Source organism: Delphinapterus leucas, chromosome 16 (genome assembly GCF_059928025.1).
Source record: "Delphinapterus leucas isolate spDelLeu-1000000601 "Yukka" chromosome 16, BTC_Dleu_Yukka2, whole genome shotgun sequence".
NCBI lineage: Eukaryota > Metazoa > Chordata > Mammalia > Artiodactyla > Monodontidae > Delphinapterus > Delphinapterus leucas.
In genome coordinates this window covers 26348187-26370152 of record NC_143144.1, presented here as the reverse complement: position 1 = coordinate 26370152, position 21966 = coordinate 26348187, and the positions used below count along the sequence as shown (strand labels likewise).

General features: G+C 52.6%; 1 protein-coding gene across 2 annotated transcripts in view; it reads right to left on the bottom strand.

Annotated features, from left to right (window-relative positions):
• The window catches only part of CDH23 (cadherin related 23), a 394909-nt gene that overhangs the window by 208259 nt on the left and 164684 nt on the right, over positions 1 to 21966 (bottom strand). For both annotated transcript variants that reach the window (XM_089897635.1, XM_089897636.1), the window contains exons 9-10: positions 16041 to 16153; positions 14156 to 14344 (exon numbers count right to left, since the gene is read on the bottom strand). In XM_089897635.1, coding sequence (XP_089753761.1) covers positions 14156 to 14344; positions 16041 to 16153 — 302 coding nt within the window. The remainder of the gene's footprint in view (positions 1 to 14155; positions 14345 to 16040; positions 16154 to 21966) is intronic.

Here is a 21966-nt window from a genome sequence, read left to right as displayed (position 1 = left end):
CCTCTGGGTGGCAGGGAGGGGCGGAGAGGGATCCCATTGCCTCAAGAGGCTTGGCCGAGGGGGCCAGGTAGAACTCAAGACTATTTAGAGGCCATGACCCTGGGTGTCCTGGGAGCCAGGGCGGAGGGGATGATTTCATCTCCTTCCTGCTCCTAGCCCTCTGCTGGGTGGAGCTGCCCAGACTTGGGGCCCCTTCCCTGAGAACAAAGGCACCACAAATGCCCTAAGGAAAGGGTCCTAGGCTGGGACAGGGCACTGGGCTCCAGGCAGATGGGTGACCATGCCTGATGACAGTGTCACTGAGCTGCCCTTGGGCATCCCGAAGTCAAACCCGGGCACAGCTGCCCAGGTTTGCAAAGAGCCCTGCCTACATGACCCATGCCATGCCTTCCCAGGCACACAGGTATTGGCCACATAGTATCTGTGGTTAAACAGACAAAGCAATACAGGCATGAGTGAATGAGCTGCATGTATGTATCTGTGAATGTGTGGGTGTGAGAAAAAATCAGAAGATAGAGACAGTGGGAAGGGGGGCAAGAGAGGGACGATCTGATTCAAAGAAAAGCTAAGAAAGATAAACAGAGAGAGACTCGGAGAGAGAACAGGCAAGGGTGGTGGAGGGCATTCAGATGAAGAACTAAGTTGAGGGAATGATGAAACCAGGAGCCTGGCCATGCCCAGCAGAGTGGTGGCAGATGGTGACAGCTGCCATCTTTTCCTCCGTCTAGCCGCTTCCCTCGCCTGCCGTTGCAGAGCACAGGCGCCGGATGCGCAGGCTCAGCGGCCATGGCTCACGGGCCCAGCCGCTCCGCGGCATGTGGGATCTTCCCGGACCGGGGCATGAACCCGCGTCCCCTGCATCGGCAGGCGGACTCTCAACCACTGCGCCACCAGGGAAGCCCTCGCCTGCCCTTTTGAGCTTCTGCCACTTCCACCTCTGGTATTCCAAACCCTAGCCTCACTCCAGCCCTCATCTTTTTCACGGACCCCACATCCAGCCCTTGCCCATTTGCGCTCTCTGCCATCACCCTGTCCTCTTTCTCCTTCTGTCCAGATTAATCAACCTAAAGCACATCTCTGAGGGTATCACTCATACTCAAGAACTGTCGATGATGGCTCCTGGCTGCCTGCTGAATTAGGTTCAAACTCATGGTGGCATTCGTGGCCCTAGAGCCTACCCTTCTCCCTTATAGGGGGGTGGTATTATATATTTGTTGAATTAAATGACAGTGGAGAGAAGGATGGTGCTATCTGAGCATAAAAGTCCATCAGTGGTGCTATTTATGCTGGTACCTTTCACGTCATCTTTTTTGGGGGGATGTGGGTGGAAAGGTCTTCAATAATATAAATTTTTAGAAATTTTATAATTAACATGCAGTGAAATTGACATTTTGGGGTATACAGTTCTACGCATCTTAGAATATATAGCTTTGCATTCCCCCATCACAAACAGGATGCAGAACAGGTCCACCCCCACCCCAAACTCCCTTGTGCTATCCCTTTCCGGTCACCCCTCTCTTACCCCTAACCCCTAGTAACCACTGATGGGTTCTTTGTCACTAGAGTTTTGTCTTTTGAGAATGTCATAGAATCACACAGGACGTCTGTCGCCTTTGAGACTGGCTGCTTTCACTCAGCAGAATGCCTTTCAGATCCATTCGATTCTCACTTCACCTTGTGGCCTGCTTATTTAAGCACAGTCCCGTTCCTATAGGATGAGTTAGCATATCTGCACGGACTGCAGAGCTAGGGAAGGAAAGTCCTGTATCCCTCTAAAGGCTGGGCCAAGCCGGTGTACTAGGGAGGGCTTTGAAGGTGGGCGGGAGAAGAGGGTTAAGTGGATTTAAAAAAACAAACAAACAAAAAAAAGCCTGGTGGACCTGCTCAGTAAATGTCAGTGGATTTGGACCTTCCCTAATGAGGGTAATTAAGAGTCCTTCTGCTGAGAACAGAAAAGTAAATACAGATATGTATGCTAATTGGGGACTACTGAGAGATGTTCAGGCGGCTGCCTCCTGTCTCCCCACCACTGTTCGTTCTCCTGGCCTTCAGTGCTGCCTCTTGGCCTTCCTCCTCCCTCAGGGGTGGCTCCTTCTCAGTGTCTTTGCTGGTTCGTCCTCATCTTTCCTAACATGAACACTGAGGTGCCCTCAGCCCCCAGCCCTGCTCTCTGCTCTTGCCCACACCCCTTTCCTTGGGTGAGCCTGGTTAGACCCACGGCTTTAACTACAACCCAGACGCTGGCAACGCTCCCATTTTCCCCTCCAGCCTGGACCCACATAGTGTGGCTGGAGCCTCCTTGGCTCGAGAGGCTCCTGTCGGATTTCTAGGATCTCAGAGAGCCAGCTGACGTCATGCTGGTAGCTTGAGATAGGCCATGGTAGGAGTATGTACACCATAGAGATCACCAAGTGCTACATGTTAGGGTCCTCCAACCTCAGAGCCACTTGCTGGGCGTTTACCAGCACACCCCCTCTGTCTTCCCGGCATTTCCACTTGAATGTCTAACGAGCATGTCAAACCTAACATGTTGAAAGCTAAGCCACGGATTCCACCTTCCCCTCACCAAAGCTACTGCTTCACTATCTCAGGAAGTAAGAACTCCAGTTTCCTAACTGCTCAAGTCAAACAGCTCGTGCAGTCATTCTCAAGGACCCCCATCACCCCAGCAAATCCTCTCCCTTCAAAACACGCCCAGGAGGTGACCACGCCCCACCCCTGCACACACCTCTCTGCCCACTTACTGCCCTCGCCTCCTAGGAATGGTCCTGCCCTGCATTGTCTATGGACCTAGGCAGCCAGTGCATCCTTAAAGTTTTTTAATTGAGATAAAATTCATCATTTTAGCCATCTTTTTTTTTTTTTTTTTTTTTTTTTTGCAGTACGCGGGCCTCTCCCGTTGCGGAGCACAGGCTCCGGACGCACAGGCTCAGCGGCCATGGCTCATGGGCCCAGCCACTCCGCGGCATGTGGGATCTTCCCGGACCGGGGCACGAACCCGTGTCCCCTGCAACGGCAAGCGGACTCTCAACCACTGGGCCACCAGGGAAGCCCATTTTAGCCATCTTAATGTGTACGATTCAGTGGTTTTGAGTGTATTCACCATGTTGTACAACCACCACCTGTATCTAGTTCTAAAACAGTTTTATCATCCCCAAAGGAAATCCTGTACCACGAGCAGTCCCTCCTCATTCCCGTTCCCTCCAGCCCCTGCGACCACCAATGTGCCTTCCGTCTCTATGGATCTGCCTGTTCGGGACATTTCATGTAAATGGAATCACCCACTATGTGGCTTTTTGTGTCTGGCTTCTTTCACCTAGCACCCTGCTTTCTAGGTTCATCTGTGTTGCACCACGGATCAGAACTTCATTACTGTAACAGTTGAATAATATTCCGCTGTACGGAGATAGCACAGTTGTTTATCTGCTCATCAGGTGGTGGGCGTTTGGGTTGTTTCCGGAGACTGTCCTTTTGAAACTTTGGTCCGATCAAGTGCCTTGTTCCCGGCCCACTATCATCTTCCTGCCTCCGAAAGCAGAGCCTCAGGAACAGCCAGGCCTGTCTGCCCTCCCCCGGCCCACGGGCCTTCTCGTGGCTTCCTCGACGTGCAGGCACACTCCCGCCTCAGAGCCACCAGGCCGGCTGCTCCCTCTGCCTGGAATGCTCTTCCTCCAAGTAGCCACACAGCTCACCCGCCACTTCACTGAGGTCTCTCCTCAAACGTCATCTTATTGGAGAGACTTCCTCTAACCCCTTCCCCTCCCAAGCACTCCCTTAGGCCCCTCACTCTGCTTTATATTTTCTCCATGGCTCTCATCACCACTTGACATAATATACATCGATTTGTTTCTTTAGCCTTCCACTGCTGGCACATACACTGCCTGAGGGCTGGACCTCGCCTGTGTGTTCACTTACGAACAGTGCCTAGAAGAGCATGCGGCACGCAGTAGGTGCTCAACAAATACCTGCTGAATAAATGAACGAACGACTGATTCCCGCCTCCCACTCAATGCAAGAGTCCCTCTAGGGCATCTCTTTCCTCTGGCACCCGGCCCGCTCCCCTGCGTGCTTCACTAGCTGCTCGTTGCGTATCGCTGGCCCTGCTCTGTGACCTCACGTGGAAGGTTCCTCGCTAAATTCGTTGTGCTCAAGTGAGAAGAGCAGAGGTACCTGCTGCCTGTTGACACTAGGCTCAGGGCCCTTGTCAGGACAGAGGGGAGGGAAATACACTCTTCTCTGCACCGAAACATCCTTCCAACTTGGGATGTAAACATATGACAACACTGATCTCGAAAACTTCTCTCACTCCCAATTCCTTTTTCAAATTCAATGGAGAAGCTAAGGTCTGGAGAGGAAGGAGGAAACGTCTGCCCTAGGCCTTCATGGACAGAAAGACAACACAGCCATGAAACCTTGCCTTGCATCGAAAGCCTCCTACCTGCCTCCCGGCCCATCCCTGCACCATTCTCCCCGCTCAGGGGACAGAGGCAGCAGGAGCCCAGGAAAGCAGGGGAGGATGCTCCCCGGCCTCCTCGGTGGCCGGCCCTCCCCAAGGCTGCTCCGCAGGGCTCTGCACTCCCTGTGCCTTTCTGATGAGGATGTTTCACAGCCCATGGTCACGGTGACGGGGTGGGATACACAGGCACAGCTCCTAGCTGAGCTCTGCTTATCCCTACCCTTCAAGACGGGGATGAACAAGACACACCACCAGTTGCTGTTGGGGCCGTGACAGCGGGTGGCAAATGCGGCAGGTGGGGGAGTGTGGGAGTTAGAAACCACGTTCTAGGGTGAGGCTGGGCTCACCAGGGCCCATGGTGAAGGGGCACCAGAGTGGGCATGACCCAGCCAAGAGGCGACGGAGAGAGCATGAAGTTTGTTAGTTCTGTTTATGATCCGGGTGGGGGTCTCCAGGAAGACCAGACGCTGCTTTTAGGGGGATAAAATGATTCCGGGTACTTCCCATCCGTGCCAATGGGAGGTGGTGGGCGTGGGGAAGGGAGCTGGATAAAAGGAGAGCAGTCCCCCAGATCCAATATGGGAGACGACCTCCAGCCGCTGGAGGGGACTCTAGAGCCATGGGTACTTGGGTGGGGAGGGGTGAGGTATGGGTGCTGGCACTACAGCTGCCAAACAGGCCCTGCCTGCTTCACACCCCCACCAGGGCTACGGGGCCTGGCGTAAGAAGCATGCTAAGTAGACTTATGGTGAGACTAAATTGGGAGGTGTCTGAATCATGTCGAGGACACCCTCTGCTCCTCAGGGAGGCTGGAGCTTAGCATGCTGGGAGGAATCACACCACGGGATGCAGCCACGCACAGAAAAATCCTCAGCCAAGGCAACTGGGGAGAAATTAATGGGAAAAAGCACCGATGGGGCTGCCCTGCTCCCCCTGGCTTTCCTTCCAGAGCGGCTTTGCTTTGAAGTCAAAAGATATTTTCCTGGTGAGCCTAAATCTTGAGGGAGGAACCCTAGAAATATGTATTGAAGCTGTGACACGGCAGAGGTCTCGCAGACAGACCCCTGCCCACAGCCAGGGCAGAGGCGGGGAACAAATGTGCAGAGTGGTGCTCACCCAGGCACCGTGGGTCCCAGCTATGCTGACTGTGCGTTGGGTGGACGCTTAACCCCTGCTTGGCAACAGAACCACCAGAAAACCTTTCAGAAATAGGAGTAGCCAGGATGGGCACCCGGCTGGGGGGAGAGGGGCTAGGCAATGTGCCGTGCCTTGGTAGTTCCCTGGGCCAGACCCCTCGTCCTCTACCTCCTCTCTGCTTTACTTCAGTGATGAAATCACAAGCTGGGCGAGAGGTACAGGATGCTGGAGGTGTTCCATCTACTTCCCTCGTACCCCGCGGGGGATTCAGTGGGAGGTGGGTCATTTCCAGCCAGATCCCAGTTATCTCCCTAATGGAGGGGAAAGAAGGGCCTGGATGATTGGATAATCACACATCCACAGGGAGCAGAAACCTACATCTGCCTCCACCGATGCTGGCAGCCTGCCCTCCCCTCTCTCCCTCATCTCTCGTCACTGCTTCTAGACTTTGGTTTCTAGTTCAAATTGCTTTGGAAAATAGGAAAGCAGAGGTCCATGTGTTGGGTCACATCAGCAGGTAGGGAGAGTGTAGGGCAGCTGGGATCACTCCCTAGGGTGCCAGGGATGTATATTTCCTGTGCCTCTACTGCAAAGTAGATGTTGGTAGGTGGATTTATGGGGCCCAGTTGAACAGTGGCCTGGAGGGTCCAGAGCCGGAAAATGGACCCTCAGCTGAATGTCTGACATGGAGAAAGTGGCCTCTCTGTTCTCACCCCGCCTCACCCCAAATGGATGTGCAGCTCAGGATGGCAACTCTGAGAGCCACTGGAAGGTCAGCCTTACGGCAAAAGCCCAAGGAGGGAGTCCGGCTGAAGGGGGTCAGTTAGTGAGGACAGGGATTAAGGAGGAGTCTTCCCTCTTTTTCATGCCATGGACCCTAGTTACAGTCTAGTAACCCCCACAGACCCCCTTAAGAGAATAACATTTTAATTGCATAAAATAAAACACACGGGACCACAATGTCAATTAATTATCTTGAAATGCAGTTATCAAAGCATTTAAAAAGGGTGTTAAAGTATGTGCTTCTTAATGCATAAAACAATGCGATTCGGCAGCGGGTCTAATATACACCGTAATTTCCAAGTAGTGATGAGTGTAAGTGATATTTTGAGATCCCTGTGACACCTGTAATGCGATATGAAAATATCTGAGATTTCTCTTGGGCTCAGAGTCACAGGTACTACTAAGGCCGCTGTGGTTTGTTTCTATTTCATAATTAAAGGGAGTATGAAAGTTCAGGTAGAGGTTAGCAAGAATAAAGATGCAGATTTTTCTCCATTCAGGGTCAAGGATGCCTTGGCGAGTCAGTGGGCTCCCATCCTGGATTAAGAACCCCTGGACTAAAAGGACGCCTGGGAGGGGCCCATGGGGCCCGCCCCACAACCTTGCAGGGCTGTGTGGGGAGGAGGGCCAGAGGAACCGCAGGCTGGACAGACTGACTAACAGGAACAAATGCGAAAATGAATTTAAATAAATACAAGGTTGCGGGCTGGGCTCCCTGACAGGCCTGGAACACATGTGGAATGGAAAATGAGGGTGATGGATAAAAATAAAGCCAAGATTAACAGGAGAACGAGAGCAACCTCCCCTTCTCACTGCCCCCTCATCCCTACAAATAAAACCAATATTCTGGAATATGGCCTTTTCTCCCTGTCATTTGCTTTCTTTTACTTATCTGTTTGGTGATGTTTTCTCCTTGGGGAGGTGGGTAACTCCGTTTGTTTGGTTTTTTTCCCAATGCCCCTCAAACAAATGAATAGTGTCATCTCCTGCCTGAAACAGGAATTAGCTCCTGCCAGATGTGTTCCCACTCACCTCTGTGGTGCAGCCGCCCCCAATGCCTCACCTACCCCTCGCCTTCCCACCAGCCATGCTGGAGGAGGGAGACCCACCTGCTTGGTGGGCCCAAACCTCTAAGAATGGGGAGTCATGGCTGTAAGTAGGGAGATGAGCAAGAGGCACAGGAGTGTTTAAAGCCAAGCTCTGAGACCCACCGGCTGTGTGACCTTGGGGAAGCCCCTTAACCTCTCTGAACCTCAACTTCGTTTTCCCTAGAAAGGACACAATAATACACATATCTTCCAGGGCTCGGAATAAGAATTGTTAGGATTTAAAGAGTGCTTTTTATGGGCCAGGCACTGTTCTAAATACACATATTGACCCATTTAATCCTCATAATAGCTCTATGAGCTAAGCATTATTACTGCCTCCATTTTGCAGATAATAAAACTGGATCAGAGAGGATAAATGAGTCCCCTAAGGTTACACAGAACAAAAGTGGCAGCGCCAGGATTTGAACCCAGGCAGTCTGGCTTCAAAGCCCTTATTTGTAACCACTCTAGCTGGCTCTTTCTTCCTAACCCATGAAGGGCCAGGCTGCCCCAGGTGGTATCCAATAAAAAAGCAGGGAGAGGCTGGGGGCAGGGCATGAGGCCCACAGCGGTGCCAGGTCCCTCTGCCCAAAGAGGGGAGCAGAAGTGGCTGAAGCAAGTTCAGGGCGGGGGAGGATGGGCCAATGTCGGGGGTTGGTTAGCGTTAGGGTTAGGGAAGCTTCAGGCGGTGCCCTCCCCCTTCCCACCCAGGTCCTTTTGGACAAAAAGAGTGTTAGGATTTATAGTCTTCAGGCTGACTGCTCCAACCCATGGTTTCCCAGTGGTGGCCACTGAGGCACAGAGTGGGGACATGACTTGCCTGGAATCCCTCTGTGATTGAGGGGTGGGACTGGGCTTCCCTGCTCGCTCCAGCACCATCTTCTCCGGGAGCTCCGGACAGGTCTGGTAGCAGAGTGCTATAGTCAGAGTTCAAAACCCTGGGTCGATGTGAACACGGGAGAGCCTCAGTCACAAAGGCTGAAGGCAGCCACTCAGTGTCCTGAGAAGCGTTCTGAAGGCGGTTTCTAGCGGACTTTTTGGTTTCATTGTAAGGGGCCTGGCGTTCCCTGGCTTCTTGCAAACACCTTAAGAGGAAATTGGCTATAGGGCAGGAGAGCCTCAAGTCAGATGCTAGGAAGCACCTGCCGGCTGGAACAGGTGGTCAAGGGAGGTGGGAGGGTTTTCTGGGCGGGAGACGTTGCTGTGTTTCCCTGCTTCCACCCATGGCCCCTGACAGCCCATTTTTAACGCAGCCATCAGGGGGCCTCTAAAGAAAGATGACTCAGAACACATCAGCTGGCTCCCGTTGGGGCTCACAGTCACAGAAGAACACCTCCCCGTGGCTGGCAGGCCTGGCACCATAACGTTTGTTGAGTGAATGAATGCATCATCTCCCACCTGTGTACATTTCAATATCGTCCGTCCCTCACAAAGGCCAGGGGGCAGCGGGCAGCCCGCAAATTAATGAGGTCTGAAGGCCATTCTGTAATGACTGCAATTCCCAGAATAGGGCAGAACCGGGCAGCCGAGGCCTCTCTGGGGGGATACTGGCACCCCACTCTCCACTCCGACCCTTCTCGTCTGCAAACATATTCTCAAGGACAGCAGCCAATCTGTTCTGAGAAGCTGTGGGTCAGAAGTAAAGTGGATCAAATGCTCCCAACTCCTGAGAATAAAGGTAGGATATAACACGGATGGCGTTTCCCCTGATGAGCACGCGAGAGGAACTGTCCGTTTTTAGCCCAGCCAACTGGGCGGGGTCGCGCATAGTACAGAAACAGCATTTAACAACAATCCCCTTTGCTGGAATTTGTAAAGCAGCCAGAGGCACGGATGCGCTTCCACAGTCCCCGCCTCTGGCCCCCAGCCCTTCGGAGGCAGGAGGCAGATAATCCACTCGCAACTAAGTAGAAGAGTGGCTTTTTAGGACAACTGAACAGAGACTGCCAACCCTCCCGATCAGTGCAGATGGGAAAACACGACAGCCTGTGGCTGGCACAGCTGTAGGTAGGACTGAGGAGGGCTGCAGGCTAGATCAGGAGAGGAAAAGTTGACCAAACTGGGGAAAATGCAAAGATCGTGTTGAGGGCAAGGGAGTGGGTAAGGATATGGTAGGGATCCAAGTGGGTGAGTGCGTAGCTACTCCCTGTGGCTTCCGAGAACAGCGCGAGGAGGAGACAAGAGAACGCCCAGCAGGCGAGCTGGGGGAATGAGGCTGCCGAGGCCTTTCACTTGAAACTCAGAGATGAGCTCCCATACCAAGGCTGACTCCTGGGGCCTTTGCCTTGAGATTCTTTTGGTGTGATTTGCATTACAATCATCTATTTGCATCTCAGCTGTCACACGGTATAAATGGATGGTTGTTGGTTTCAGCCCACCCTGTCCCTTTCTCCTCTGGCTTCTGTAAGTTTTCTATAGCCCAGCAAAGGGGAAGAAATTACTCAGCGAGACTTGACAATAGGGATGCAGTCCTTGGGACAGAGAAAGGGCCTCTTTCAAGCACCTTTGTTGTCTTGAAGGGTCTGGCGGAGCCTGAGGTTCAGTGAGAGGCTGAGTAGAATCTTGGATGTGGAAGGGATGGCAGGCATTATCTAGGCTTTGTGAATTAGATTAGCATCCTTATTAGGAAAGACTGCCACAAAGGGCTGACTGAGAGGTTAAACTGCTTCCTCCTTCCCTTCCTGTTTTCCATCAGCACCCTCTACTGCCCCACAGTGGACCTTTGAGGTCGCCTTCCTACACAAACTCAGCCGGATTTAGGCTTCAGCATAAGGGTACTGACTGATGATCCAGTTTGGCTAAAGCCCTGGGCCACCTCATTGCTTCTTTTATCATTTAATCATGTTTTTAACTCAACCAAAATAAACTTCTGCGTGCCCCCCAAGTGCCAGGCAGAGTATGAGGCACTGGGTTACACTGGTGAGCAAAAGCCGACCTGCTCCTACCTGTGGGTCATTCAGCCTAATGGGAAGACAGATGCTCTTGAGACCACCACACTAATAACTGCAAAATCACACTCATGATGGGTGCAAGGGAGAATCGCATGTTCTAGGGAATCTACAACAAAGGGATCTGACCTCTCCTCACGCGCCCTTCCCTCCTCCAAATCTGCTCCATAAACATTTTCCTGCCACGCCTAGCAAATCCAGAGTCACTTTCAACCCAGACACAAATCCCAACAGATGGAGTCTCCCCTCAGAAAGAGAAGTCGGAAGAATGACAATTTAAAAAAATCTTTTCCAACAGCTCTTGATTCCCCTTTGAGGGTCTCTGATTCTTCCCAGACATTGGACACCTGGGCAGCGCTGCAAGTGCCTGTGGCTGCTGTCTTCTGTTCCTGTCGGCGATGTGGCTGAACACTCCACCTTGGGAACCTGGGGCCTGGCCATCAGCACCCAAGACTAGGCTTTGGGAGCATTTCCCTGGCCAGATCTGAAGCCCTCCAGAGTTTTGGAGAGTGGAGAAGAGATGGGAGATGCAAAAGAACAGGGCAACTGAGAAAGCAATTTCTCTCTCTCTCTCTTATTTAGGAACCAGCCCAGGACCACATCTGGGGTGGTCTGGGTGCTGCCCTATGGGGAGACAGGAAGATGGTCCAGGTGACCTTAGGGTGGGATAGTCTGGGCTGCCTCTCCTCCTCTCTCTGCACCTCACTGTGCCCTGGAGAAGTGGGACGCTGTGGGAAGGAGGCCAGTCCTCTACCGTCAGAGACACTGGCCAAATCCCAGGGGAAAGCAACAGAGTGGTCCCTGGTGGTGTTGGGCATCCTGTTCACAGTGGGCGTGGGCGTGCTGATGGCTGTGTCTGAGGGGGGAGGGGTCACTAGGGCGGGCTGGATCCAGACGCCCCTCAGCATTCCTGCAGATGCTTCAGACAGGCTTCCCGCAAAAGGGAGCCTGAGGTAAAACCCAAGAGGTCAGAGTAACCTTGAGATCCCTCAACAAGTGGCAGGGCCCTGGGAACTCTGGCCCTGCCAGTGGTGATGTCCCTGGACCCATCTGGTTAACATCTGTGTGTGGCAGGCACCATGCTAAGTCCTATACACGTATCATCGGACCTCCTCCTCTCCACACACCTTGTTGATACCCTTTGTGGCAGAGACAACTATTTAACTGCTTCCCCACATTCCCCAGCCTTCAGGCAGTGAGGTGGGGGCACCTAACTAGCTCTGGCTGATGGGCCCTGAGTAGAAGCCACACTTCTGGGCTGAAGCGTAGAAGAGCTGGTGCTTAAGCCTTTAGCTGCCCCCTGCTTCCTGCAGCAACCACGATCCTGCAGAGTGCGCACCTGCGTGACCACACAGAGGAGGGCCTCCCTGCCCACCCTTGCCGGACAGGTAGTCCCAGTGAGAAGTAAACTGCTCTTTCAGGGTTAACTTGCTCCTGCGATAGAAACTGACTTATACGTTGTCTTTTTATTTCTGTTTTACACAGATGAGCACAGTGAGGCTTAGAAAGGGTCAGTGACTCACCCAAGGTCACAGAGCTAATAAACGGCAAGGCTGGCCTTGAACACAGGCCTCGGCTGATTTCTTGGCTTGGCATTCAAGGCCCCCCGAGGCTTATGTCCCAGCCCACCTTGCCAGCAGCCCACTGCACAATCCCTGATAAGTTGCACGGGTTACTGCCTGTTCCCTCCATCTACTTACAGGTTTCTCCCTCCGGTCCTCCCTGTGGGCCACAGCCTGGCCCCCACCACCCCTCCTGAGGACCCTTTCACCATCTGATACCCCAAGGCTCAGGCCTAGTCCCCCTCTCACCATAGAGTCTTTCCCGATCCTCCCAGCCTCTACTTTCCCCTTCCTCAGCTGAGCTCTGGAGCCTCACTGCCTATAGTCACTGGACCCTGGACCCATGCTGCTTCCAGTGTGTCTCTTCCCTTGGGCATTATTATCAGCCTGAAACCTAGGATGGGATTTTCTTCTGAGGTTCTCATTCACACAGCGGTCTCCAAAGGGGGACCTGCACTCCCAGGGGATACAAGATGATCCACTGGGGTGTGAGAAAATGTTAGAATCTGTTTTTATACTTGTTTGTCTCCACCTTTTAAACTTTCTACATTATTGTATATGTTTCAAAATTACATATTACATTTGCATAAACACATTTGGCCCCATGGGGCAGGGACCATGGATTCCACTTCCTGGACTCCCTGAAGTGGCCAGATATAGCTGCTTGTAAACAGTAGATGCAGACTTCCCTGGTGGCACAGTGGTTAAGAATCCACTTGCCAATGCAGGGGACACGGGTTCGATCCCTGGTCCAGGAAGATACCACATGCTGCGGAGCAACTAAACCCGTGTGCCACAACTACTGAAGCCCACGCGCCTAAAGCCCGTGAGCCACAACTGAGCCCACGTGCCACAACTACTGAAGCCTGCACACCTAGAGCCCGTGCTCCACAACAACAGAAGCCACCGAAATGAGAAGCCCACGCACCACAACGAAGATTAGCCCCCGCTCGCCACAACTAGAGAAAGCCCTCACGCAGCAACAAAGACCCAACGCAGCCAAAAATAAAAATAAAAATAAAATAAATTTAAAAAAAAAACAGTAGATGCTCAGCACATACTTCAATTATCTCAGACAGGTAGGTATGGAAAGACTTGGCAGGAGATGGAGGCATGTGTGCACGCACATATGTGTACACACATGAACAGAAACATGACTGTGCACGTACACACACACACACACACACACACACACACACACACACACACAGGCCAACTTGCCCTTGTGAACCTGAGTCCTTGGGGGGACTGTGTCCAGTTGAGAGAAGCTGACAGGAGACAGGAGAGGGGTCAGGAAGTGAAGAGGAACCGGGCCTGGAGCAAGGCCAGTACGGTCACGTGTGAGGAGTAATCGCAGAGGACACCCCGGGCGGGAAAACCTAATGGAATTCCTGAGCAGAGTGGGCCAGGGAAGCAGCGGTAATAAATAGAAATCCTATTAAGGTTGTGACTGCTGACGGGCAAGGGAGGTAGGGCGAAGGGAGGGGCGGGCTGGAGGCAGGCTGAGAGGGTCCTGAAGGGATGGAAGCTGCCCCATCCAGGCCCGGTCCTTGGCCTAATGACACAGGGCATAGCTAGGCTCACGGGAGCTGCAGCCCTGCCGGAGCCTCCTCCCTCCTGTCCCTCTTAAGCTCTCTCCCACTCGTGGCCCATGTCCCTCCCTCTTAAGATTGGCTGGCCCTTGGGCAAGGGGATGCAGGTGTCCTGGGCCCTCTGGAGTCTCTTTATGGCCTGGGATCCTCTGGAAGGCACTTACACTCCTTGCAAGGAAAAGGCAGGGTCAGTATTACCCCAAAAGCAGCAATAAGCCTTTTCCAAAGTCACCATTGATACAAGAGCCTCTACCTTTTAAATTTTATATTTTTTGTGTGTATGTTTTAAAATGTACATACTAGGTTAGTATGATGATCATGTATATACATCTCTAAATATAGAAGTATATATTGGAGGTGTGTGCTCAAACGTTTTTTACAGGGTGTAGGGGGGTTGGTCCAAAAGTTTAGAGACTACTAATTTTTGCAGCCTTATTTATCCTCAGAACGTAGCAGGGGAGGCTGCAGCAATGTTTGTTTCTATTTTATAGATGGGGACCTGGAAGCCCAGTGATCCCCGGCATCCCTTCCAGGGTTGCACAGCCCGGGCCGGGTGCTGGGCTGGATGGCCATGCGTTCTGGGACTCACCTCGTCCTTGTCCACCACCTGGATAAAGAGGGGGAGGGCAAAGCCGACCTGTGCCAGCTCAGTGATGGCCACGCTGTACTCGGAGCTGTTGAACTCTGGGGCATTGTCATTGATGTCAATCACCAGGATGTTGAAGGTTGTGGTCACTGTGGCATCAGATGGGGTGCGGTCATCATTCAGCTCTGTGCCCTGCAGATAGAGGAATAAACACCCCAGGGATGAAGGTGGCCATAGTCACAATAAAAGTCATCACTTACCAGGGCTTTCTCAATGCTGGGCACTGCGCTTTATGTGAATTATCCCATCTAATCCTCACCATAATCCCAGGTGGAAGATTCTATCATTAGCATCCCGTTTTACTGAGCTCCATTACCAATGCGGAAACTGAAGCTCAGAGAGGTTAAGTAACTTGTACAAGGACACACAGACAAAGTACCAAACTCAGGCAGTGGGATTCTAGAACCAAGGGGATGAGGTGGGGTGGGGAAGACAAGATAGATTTAGGGGTTCATCTAGGGGCAAAGGGAGAGTCTTTATTCATTTGGCAAATGATGAAACTGAGGCCAAGAACATCTGTGCTAGCGGATAATCAAGAATTAATTCAGTATCTGCTATGGACTGAACACGGTGCTAGGCGCTGTGAAGGTCTGGGTTGGACTCAGAAATAGATGAACTCAGACACCTGGGCACCCAGTCTCTGGGCCAGAGTCCTTGGGCCGCAAAATACCCATTCCCAGTCCCACCCCAACCTTTTGAACCAGAATCTCTGGGCAAGAGGCCCAGGACTAGGTATCTTTTACCAGCTCCCCAGGGGATTTGCATTCACAGCCAAGTGTGGGAACTCATCCTTATATTTTATATAAAGATGGAAAAGCTGAACTCAGGGTTGCACAGTGAGTTGGTGCTGGGACTAGGGAGCAGCTCTCTCCATCGGAGCTGCCTGCCTCCGTAGGAAGGGAGCAGAGACAGGAGGGGAGGCTGGGAGGGGGCCTCGGGCTTGGCTCCGGATGGGGGAAAGGCCGTGTTAGCTTGCCCTCCCCCGCTGGTCCACATGTGCACATCTGGGTAGAGAGGACAGAGCCAGTGGGCGAGTCAGGACTAATCAATCCATCGCTGTCACAGGCCTTCTCAAGGTCAAGGAGAGCAACGAAGGGCCAGGCTGCACCATCCTTCCCATACCAATGGAAGGGCCTCCTTCCCAGAGGCCCTCTCCTCAGTCTTTGTACCACCCCCTCCTCTCAGTCGAAGGCTGGGGCTGGGGAGGACCCCTGTGGCCCAGGCAGCATCTGTACCCTAAACGGGTTTCCCAGGGAATGCCTCAGCAAGTTACTGATTTTAATTAAAACCAATCATGAGTGGCGAGGGGCTGCAGGGGGCAGGGGGCTATGGCTCCATCACACTTTCCGGGGTGGGGACCACCACAGCTCTGCCCCCTGCCCGCTGCATTGCTCTTTCTTAACCAGGTAATAGCCCCAGGGAAGCCACAAGAATTAGAAATGGGAGAAAAACCCCAGAAATGAGGTAAACCTAAGAATCTGAGTTGGCTATATTAGAACTTGAAATCATGGGATAATAGAGAGGACCACGGGGTGTGCACCCACTTGTGCCTCCTCACCCCTGAAATGGGGATGAAAGTTGCAATCCTCTACAGTTGTTGATAAGGGCTGAGAAATGCCCAGCAGAGGGCCCCTGACAAGGCCCACATGTGAAAAGCGTTGGCCCTTCCTGAAGGGGGCCCTGGGCACAAGCCCCGGGAATCAGTGCAGGGTAAGGGAACAGAAGTGACCCGCCTCCTGGACCCTCCGCCTGGGCACCGCTGGAGGCTGGCACCACAGCGTGGGCATCCCCTCTACCCATGATGGAGGTGCCCACCGCCCACTCTCACCTTCACAGTCAGGATGAAGCCATGGCTGTACAGGGGGTTCTCCCGGTCCAGCACGCCGTTCAAGGTCAGCGCCCCGCTGATGTAATCCAGGGCAAAGATGCTGTTGGTATTTCCTGCAAGAGGGAGAATTCAGGGTGTGACTGGGGCCCCGGGCAGGCGCACAGGAGGCTGGGCCACGGCTCCTCGCTGGACATTAAGGACTAATCAGTGACTCAAAATGAGCGCTGGCTCCAGGAGTAGCGCAGAGAGCTCTGGGGCACGAAGGAGCACGCGGCCCAGGCAGCAGATGGCCCTGAACCACAGGATGAGGACATTATGCCCATCCAGTCTTCCTCAAGGCTCTCTGACTGGGTCAAGGAGAAAGTCTTGGTTTGGTGCTTATATGTCTTTAACAGCCTGTCTAACACTTGCTTCTTTTCCTTCTTAACAGAGAGAGAGCAGGCTTCAGGCTCAGAGCCTTTCAAAGGGAGCAGTACCCAGTGAGGACTCAGTGACTGCTATGTCTGAATATTTGTGCCGCCCCAGAATTCATATGGTGAAATCCTAACCTCCAAAGGTGATGGCATTAGCAGGTGGGGCTTTTGGGCTTAGGTCATGAGGGTGAACCCGTCCTGAACGGGATTCTTCTCTTATAAAAGAGACCCCGCAGAGCTCCCTTGCCCCTTCCACCATATGAAGATTTACCAAAAAGGCGCCACCTGAACCAGGAGGAGGGCCGTCACCCGACCGTGCTGACACCCTGATCTCGGACTTCTAGCCTCCAGAACTGTGAGAAATAAATTTCTACTGTGTATAACCCATCTAGTCTGTGGTATTTTGTTATGGCAGCCACAGTGGACTACGGCAGTAGCCTTGTTTTGTTCCCCTTGTGCTTATTTTTACGGTCATTTCCTATTCTATTCTGTTCTTTCTAGTCTATTCTACTTTACTCTACTTTTCTATATGGCAGTGATATAAAGTTTCCTTTTATGATAAATATAAGTTAAAAACAAAATTCAATTTTAGAAGCATTTAAGTATTTATTAAAATTTAAAATATGTATTTAAAGTACTGGCAAAAATCACGCACACATGGCACTGGCTTTAATGCACCCCACCCCTCTCTCACCCACCAGCTTTGTCTTATGCTGCCCCACAGGTACCTGGCCCTCACAGTGGCTTCCGCAGGTTCCCCAGATCCATTCCTGCCTCCTGTCTTCCTCCCACCCAGGGCCAGCCCCTCCTCCTCCTGCTCCGGGAAGATGGTCCTAAGCTCTCTCACTTACCCCTCCGGCCCTACAGGCAGTAGTTCCTGCTCTGTTTGCTCCCCAGTTGCTTCCTCTGTGTTAATGTGCTCATTTCACCCAGCCTAAAAGATGGGGGGCTTTCACGACCATTCCTCAAGGTACCTGGACAATGCTGGGGACACAGTGGCAAGCATGTTTCTGAAGGATGGCTGCTTCCGGCCCACCTGGGCCCCCATACTTGCCCTTGTGCCCTTCTCATCAGGCTGTGAGTTCACTGGGAAACCCTCAATTCCACTCCCCTCTCCTCCCCATTAACCAGTGTGTTGGTTCATTCAAACACTCGCTCGCTCACTGCCATTCATTCACATATTTAGCAGTCCCCTGGACGGGCTGTCCTATGGCCAGGCCCTGTGCTTGGCGCTGTGGGGCACGCAGAGGTCACTCTGCCAGGATTTCTGACGCTGAAGCACTTACAGCCTCGTAAGGGAGCTCTGACACCCACAGGAATCAGCATCTCAGTTCACAGCAGGGAGAGACTGTTCACACACAGGAAGGCTCGAAGACGGAAAGCTTCATGGAGGAGGCGACATTAATTCCTTACACCACTGTCTAGCTGTGTGACCTTGGGCAACTTATCTAACCACTTTGCATCCTGGTCTCTTCATTTGTGAAATGAGGATAATAATGGATCTATCTCATAGGGTTATGAGAATTAAATGAATGAGAAAAAATATATACATATGTACAGGCTTCGAACAGTTCCCGGCACAAAATAAGCACTTCATAAATGTTGTTTGAGCTGGACCCTGGAAGACAGGCGGGATTGGGGAAGGGGGTGGATGGACACGGATTCCATAGGCGGGAACTAACATCCAAGCCTCCAACACACAAGGTGGACACCAGGATTGCCCATGGAAGCTGCTGTATCTCCCTGCTCCGCCCCTTCCCCGGCTCTAAAGGGATCCGCACACAGGCTCATATCCTCTCTTGGATTAACTAGGGCAAAAGTAGAGGGGAGACAACGTCCTTCTCTAACTTTAGACTCTGAGGCAGGGGCCGTTCTCAGCCCCTCTGTGCTGGCCGGCAAGGTGGCCCACTCCCAGCCCACTGCAGAGGTTGTCTGACGCAGGGGAGACACGGCTGCTGACAGCAGAGCCCGGCCGGGTCTCACGTCACTCTCAGAGTGTGGGTTTTGGAGACTCTGACCTGGGCCAGGCCAGGGAGGGGACGTCACTCCAGCCTCCACCTTGCCTAAGCCTGTGTCCCGCGGCCTAGGTACCCTCCTGCGGGCTTTTGTACAGCTGCCCTTGTGAGTGGGGAGGAAAGAGTTGCAAGGAGGCATATACATGCATGAATATATAGGAGTTTTTTTAGCTAGGAATTCTGCTGCTGGGGAAACAAGAGGACATGTGCTTTCATCCGCTCATCATTAGCTAATCCACGCAGCAAACAATATTGAGCTCCTACAGTGTACCTGGGACACCTTCCGGTGGAGGATGTAGCCCTCAACCAGGTATTCCCGTGACAGGGTGATCAGTGCTGAGGCGGCTGAAGCATGGACAGCGCAGGGTGCTTTAGGGGCTGGGTCCTCGGAGCCCCTAAATGCTGAGCTGCAGGGCTGCCCTGAGGCAAGACCTCCAGCCGCTTGCCTCTCACACCCTCTTCCCCACCACACACACAGGCATGGGCCCCGCCTCCTCAGCGCCCCTGTCCGGCATCCCATCATTCCAGAGTTTCATATAAATTTATTCTTCCCAATAAAGGAAGCTATCAATGTTTACATGTGATTCAACTTTTATCTTTGCCAGTTTTTTCCTATAAATCATTCACAAACCAGAAGTCTCTTGTCGAATGATGTGCTGTGATTTTCAGTTGGGAAAATAAGGTTATCACCCCTGGCAAACTCAGTTGGGTCCCGTACTCAGCACCTTTGCCCTACTCATGGCCACACTGCCCATCCCCAACTCCGAGTCTGTCCCCAGCACATAAAATACCCCTCTCCCAGCCTAGGCACCTTCTCCAACCAACCTGCAGGCAAATACCCCTCAACTGGTACAAATTCAAACTCAAGGACCCTCCCCCCAACACACACACACGCGCACGCGTGCGCGCACACACACACACACACACACACAAACACATTCTTTTTCACACATCTGTGTGGAGAGTTCACCTCTCAGCCTCCTGCAAAGTACGAGTGACTAACTGCCAAGACCAACAGTCAGAAAGGGTTACACCCAGGGAGCTGACAAGGCCATCTAAGTGAGTCACTGCCTCTGATATTCCTGCTGTCACCATGGCAACACGAGCACTCACTGGGATGCTGGCTTGGGCAGGGATTAGGAGGTGAGCCCTGTGCCCCAAGCAGGGCAGGTCTCATTCAAAGACTGATTGACTGATCAGATCACTCATTCATTCCAGTTCATATCAAGCACCTACTTTGTGCAAAATGCTAGAGAATCAGCAGAGAAAAGCAGGCAAGGTTCATGTCTTCAGTCTCACACGAAAGATCTTCATTCAGAATAAAATCACACTATTGAGTGTATAAGAACTTGCTGAGCTAAGGCCCCTGAAGGAAAGCAACGTGGAACAGAGAAGCAGTTATGCCCTGAGTTCCAATCATGGCTCTGCTACTAGCTAGCTGGGTCACCTTGGTCAAGTTACATATCTGGGCCTCAGTTTCCTCGTCGATAAAATGGGAGTGATAATAGTACCCACCCCAGAGTGTTGCTGTGAGGATTAAATGAGTTAATACGGTGTCTGGCACATAGGAACCTCTCAATAAATGTTGGCCGCCTGTCCTGCACCAAGACAGCACCATGGACCGTCTCCTCCACCCACCCCCACCCCAGGAGCCTGTGCCTAGAGCTTTTGCCCAGCGGGAGCACTAAGCCAACCCATCCTCTTGCCAGGAGAGTCTCACAACCAAGGGCCCAGATGTACAAGGTGGCAGACCTGAGGCCAAGGCTGAGAACAAAACCCTCAGGTCCACAGGGCATCGCACCCAGGGGTTCCGGCCTCGGGGTGGGTCACCACTTCCTTGCTTCCCTCGTTTATCACCCCTCTCCCACCATCCTCCCTCCCCCGGGGGCCCGTGGGCTTGGAAACCATACACATAAGTTTCTCTGCTATCCTGGAAACTGATACCACCCTGTCAGCCCTCTGGTCTCCCAGACACTCTTTATCCAAGTCCCATGGGGACCAGGGGGTTGGGGGTGGCTCACTGGGGGATGCCTTTCACCTGTTCAGCCCCCACTGCTGAGCAGAAGGGCAGCTGCTTTCCCTGGGTTGACAGGTGCTGTCCTAGGGGATGTACCTGGCAGGGGAGGGGTCCTTGCAGGGAGTGAGGCTGCACCCTGAGCACCCTAAGACTTCTGGGAACTGGTGACTTAAAGCGTCCACACAAGGGAAGAAGCAGGTCATTCCTAGCTCTGCTGGTTCTCTTATGGGACAGCCACATCCTCCAGGAGCTTCAGGCATCGAGACCTCTTCATATTGGCAAGAGGGAGGTTGAGAAGATGTGAATGAAGTCTGCAATGGCACAAAAGGCTGCTGAACGGAAGTCACAGCCCTCTTCCCCTGTTTATTAAAAAAATAGTAGCTACAGTTTGTTGAACATTTTTCCCTGTGCCAGGCACTGAGCTAAGACGTTTGTACAATTATATTACTCAGTCTTCACAATAACTTTAGAAGAAGACACCCTGTGTTACACGTGAGGAAGCAGGCTCAGAGAAGTTAAATAACTTGTTCAAGGTCACATGGCTGGTGAGTGGCTGGCCTGGAGTGAGAGGTACGCCTCTCTTTTTCTCCCTGCAGGCGTTTGCCCTACACACAGGTTTGCACCCACTCTGTACCTGGCCCGGTGCTAAGGGACAAGGAACAGGGCGAGACAAATAAGAGACTGTCATCCTTCATAGAATGAGGTGGCCAATTAGTTGCTTTTTTCTCAAGAGGGAGTCCCAGTTAAAAACTCTCTACGTTCTGAAAAGTTCTAGGTAAATTCCTCATAAAATGATAGAGTTTTATGTAGCAGCAGAATGTCCACGTGGCGATGTCCTCCAAGAGCTGGAGGGGAGGGGTGGATGGAGACTCGAGTGGGAAGACAGGGGCTGTCAGCACAAAGGTGGTGACATAGATAAGGCACTGGCAAGCCGGCCTTTAGGGCAGACCTATGGCTCCAGTGAGGATGCACAGGAAAATGTAGATAGAAAGGCAGTGGCTGGGCTTCCCTGGTGGCGCAGTGGTTGACAGTCCGCCTGCCGATGCAGGGTACACGGGTTCGTGCCCCGGTCCGGGAAGATCCCACATGCCGCGGAGCAGCTGGGCCCGTGAGCCGTGGCCGCTGAGCCTGCGCGTCCGGAGCCTGTGCTCCTCAACGGGAGAGGCCACAACAGTGAGAGGCCCGCGTGCCGCAAAAAAAAAAAAAAGAAAGAAAGGCAGTGGTCAGAGAGGCAGATGGGAAACCAGTATAGAGCCAGGTGCCCAGAGGCGGGCGAAGGGGAAGTTCTGAGAAAGAGATGGTTGACAGGGTCAAACAGTGCCGAGAGAGGCTCAGGATAAGGAAGATGTGGCTAAGGTCCCCCATTTGGATCTTCAGATGCCCCTGGAGGTCGGAGTGTGAGATACAGTGGCTGAGGGGGGCCCTGGGGACTGTTAGTACAGGCGCTACTGCCGGGAGATTGGTGTAATAAACAGAGAGGC